The sequence below is a fragment of the Etheostoma spectabile genome, chromosome 21, assembly GCF_008692095.1.
Source record: "Etheostoma spectabile isolate EspeVRDwgs_2016 chromosome 21, UIUC_Espe_1.0, whole genome shotgun sequence".
Classification (NCBI taxonomy): domain Eukaryota; kingdom Metazoa; phylum Chordata; class Actinopteri; order Perciformes; family Percidae; genus Etheostoma; species Etheostoma spectabile.
This window is the reverse complement of record NC_045753.1, coordinates 11,584,107-11,587,876: the sequence shown is the minus strand read 5'-3', so window position 1 is coordinate 11,587,876 and position 3,770 is coordinate 11,584,107. Positions and strand designations below refer to the sequence as shown.

At 45.1% G+C, this 3,770-nt stretch overlaps 1 protein-coding gene across 2 annotated transcripts in view; it reads right to left on the bottom strand.

Annotated features, from left to right (window-relative positions):
* Positions 1-33: 33 nt before the first annotated feature.
* Positions 34-3,770, bottom strand: part of grid1b (glutamate receptor, ionotropic, delta 1b) — a gene marked incomplete at its 3' end in the record, with an annotated part of 390,408 nt that continues 386,671 nt past the window's right edge. For both annotated transcript variants that reach the window (XM_032501836.1, XM_032501838.1), the window contains 1 exon segment: positions 34-318. In XM_032501836.1, the coding sequence (XP_032357727.1) occupies positions 34-318 (285 nt within the window).

The window sequence follows — 3,770 nt, the reverse complement described above, 5'->3', positions numbered from 1 at the left end:
CCTCCGTCCCCCGTCCCCCCGCGGATCACTCACCGTACTCGGTGTCGTAGAAGACGATGAACTTCTGCCAGCGCAGCTCCTCCACCAGGGTGAGCATGACGTCGTTGAGGCGCACCGGCGGCCGCGCGGCCAGGGTGTAGCGCTGCCCCCCCGGGCTCGGGTTCAGGTGGCAGGCGGTGCGCGGCGACCCCTCGCTGTTCCTCTGGATGTACAGGTGGGGGATGTGCATGGCGTCCGTCAGGGACTGCAGCGCGCTGGCGGAGGCGCAGCCGGTGGAGGTGACCAGCGCCAGGATGCCCTGGTTCATCAGCTCGCAGGCTGCAGGGCGACAGGGAGACGGAGGTTGGGTAATTAATCTCCTGAACCAGCAGCTGCTATCACCATGATGGTGCTTTTATTGGTTTCCTATGTTGGTCTTATTTTCATAACATGCATTCAGATTTAGGGGCTTGAGAAAGTTCACACCCCCAGGTTCAATTTGACTAAAAGAGGAATACAAAAATCATCTTTTGGAGATTTATCTTGATGCCTTAATTCAAAAAATTTAGAAAAATCCGACCTTTGAGGACACTAATTTTCTTTGTGAATGAATATTGTTTCATGAATATCAGTGTAAACTAACAAATGTTCTTACAGCAAAAAATACAGGGGGGCATAAGTCATACCACCCCCCTATGTTACATAAGTATACACCCCCCTATGTTAAAATACAGGGGCATAGTAAGCACCCCCCTATGTTAAAATACAGAGGCATAAGTATACACCCCCCTCTCTCTTATGCTTCACTTAATATTAATAACGTTGTTTTCACGCTTTCTAAACCACTTCCTGGACCTTTAGCTAACACAGTAACTCAGAATATCTCAGCTTGCCATCACCTTTGGTTACTTTCTGCTTTAGCACATTCATTTATCCACCCATACATCCATCCATCCATACATCCATCCATCCATACATCCATCCATCCATCCATCCATCCATCCATCTATCCATCCATACATATATTCCATCCCTTTGGTTCTGTTCTGCTTAGCCACATTCTTTATCCACCCATTCTCATCCAAACCTCCATATCATCCATCTCCATCCATACAATCCACATCCATCCATCCGATCCTTTCCATCACTAATATACTATACACCATACATCCATCCTCATCGCCATCCATCCATGCCATCCATCCTCCATAATATCAATCCATCACAACACCATACATCCATACAATCCATCCATCCATACCATCCATCCCTGCCTGCTACTCCATCCATACTATGATATACAAATCCTCCATCCTCCATACTCCATCCTCATCCATGCATACCTCCCTCTATACATCCATACATCCACACATATACCATCCATCCATCCATCCTACCTCCATACTCCCACATCTACAATCATATCCATCCAATTACGGATCCTCCATCCAATCCATCCACACATATACCATCCACCATCCAATCCATCCATACTATCCATCTCCACATATCCATCCATCCATACTACCTCGCCTGCTCCCACCATGACCTCCATCCTCATCACCATCCCTCCCACATCGCATACATCCCATCCATCCGTATACACATCCTGCGGTCCATCATATATCCCTTCATCCCATCCCAGGACCAACCATTGCCTTCATTACGAATCAAATCCTCCATTCAAACACAGAGGAATCGAGTCCAACAACCCACTGAGCTCAGCGTACATCAGGACTGTTTCATTGGATGTTTCAAGTCCCCAAATCTCACAACCCCTCTCAGGCCCCCCCCCTCCCCCAACATCTTCCATGGCACTGCAAGGTCCACAAAAATAACTACTGTCATGTTGCTTACTCCTCAAAAGACGACTTACAGGGCTGGCGAGTATACTGTCAGAAGGATTGGACGCCGTGGCGGAGCAACACTGGATTTAAGTATGGTTCTGCCTCTTTAAGTTATTTTTTGTTACTTTTATTTACTGTCACCCCTCCAAACTGATTCCACAAAAATACCAGGCATTAGCCAGAGCCATTGGTCCAGAGTTGTGAACCAATGGAAATCTAAGTCCACCTGATGTGAGTGTGACACGCTGCAGCCATCTTCCCAGCCCTCTGGCTTTAAGCTCTGCCCGACATTATGCCCCCATCAAACACAACACTTGTAGTCCTCACCTTTGGTGAACAAATCCAATCTCGGTTTTTTCCACACTCAAACTGTGTTTTTCCGGTATTATTTTTCCACTCACGGGGACCGCGCTGTCGAGGGTTTTTCCCATTGTTATGTAATTCTGTAGAACGTATTCCCTGATGAATGATCACTTATGTTTTGGTCATCTACACATGTCGAAACGAAAATGGAAAATGTTTCCCACAGTCCCAGTCCTCAAATGCTCCCGTTTTGGGTCCGCAACTAAAAGACATCAGGTGTGTTGTCCCGTAGTCCATGCATTATGCAACAACTGGACCTCTATAATGCTCTGTATTAATCCTGCAAGAGAAATTACTATTGTACACCAGGCCTACAATACCACACCACACACACACACACCACACAGCACACACACACTGTTCCCACCCAACTCCACTAGGATGAGCCTGCCCACCCCCCCCCCCCCCCCCCCAGACTAGCATCTGCAGGATCACAGACTGCATTTCATGTCAACCTTCTGTCAACAAATGATAGAGGGAATGGCTTGGGAGGTTTCGGTATTGATATGAATATTAATATTTCACTCTAGTTTGAGCCTTCCTGTCTTCGTACTCACATGCACCACAGCACACCACACACACACCACACACACACACCACCACAGCAAACACAACCACCACACACTACACACCCAACACATAGTCCACACATCCTCATGTTATCAATTTGCATGGTGACTATTATGTTTATGGCCTCTGTTGTTTTATGGAGCCATCCTCATGCTTTCAGTTCAAATTCAGTGCTTACTTAAAGTTTGTTTGAGATGGATATCATATATTACACATACAACATTTACTGTATTATTTACATATATACATACATACATTTACATTAAGGCAAATATTTTTCTGTAGATTAACAAGTTCTATACTCAACTTTAATGTTTACTTTGCAATGAGGCAGTACCAAATAAAAATGTGTACGATTTACATAAGCATCAAGGTGTGTGGTTGGTATGATTATAGTATATAAGTATAATATATATAATATAATATAATTATATATAGATATATATATATAATCTATATATATTCTAGAAAGAGAACCTTTATTGAGTAATTTCTCAAAAAAACTCTGTTGCGATTCCTGGGAGGGATCCCCACGTTGTTTTCTCACACTAAAATGCTTGTACTAAAAACACATGAAGGTAAACCAAATCGCAGACAAAACAGAGACCCAGACATATCAAAATAAACACGGAACAGAACATTTACAGACACAGACCCAATACCACTCAATACTCACAATAACCACAGGAACAAACAACCTAACCCACCAATAAAAACCACAACAACCACCAAAGCATAAGAGATGATGGCCCCATGAAATCGCCCCACCCATACCATCGTCAGCCATCACCCACTCTTGTCTTGCACCCCCACCAAAATCTTGTAACTATCCCCCCCCTACACACCACACACGACACACTGAAGTTTGCATCCCCAAAAGCTTCCCCAGCCAGCCAATTCCCAAGCCTCCACCACCCACTCTGTCTTGGCAGCCCACCACAAAAATGCTTGAACTACCCTACCCCCTCCACGAGTTGACTGTGCCCCATGAAAGTGCCCTACACACCAGTC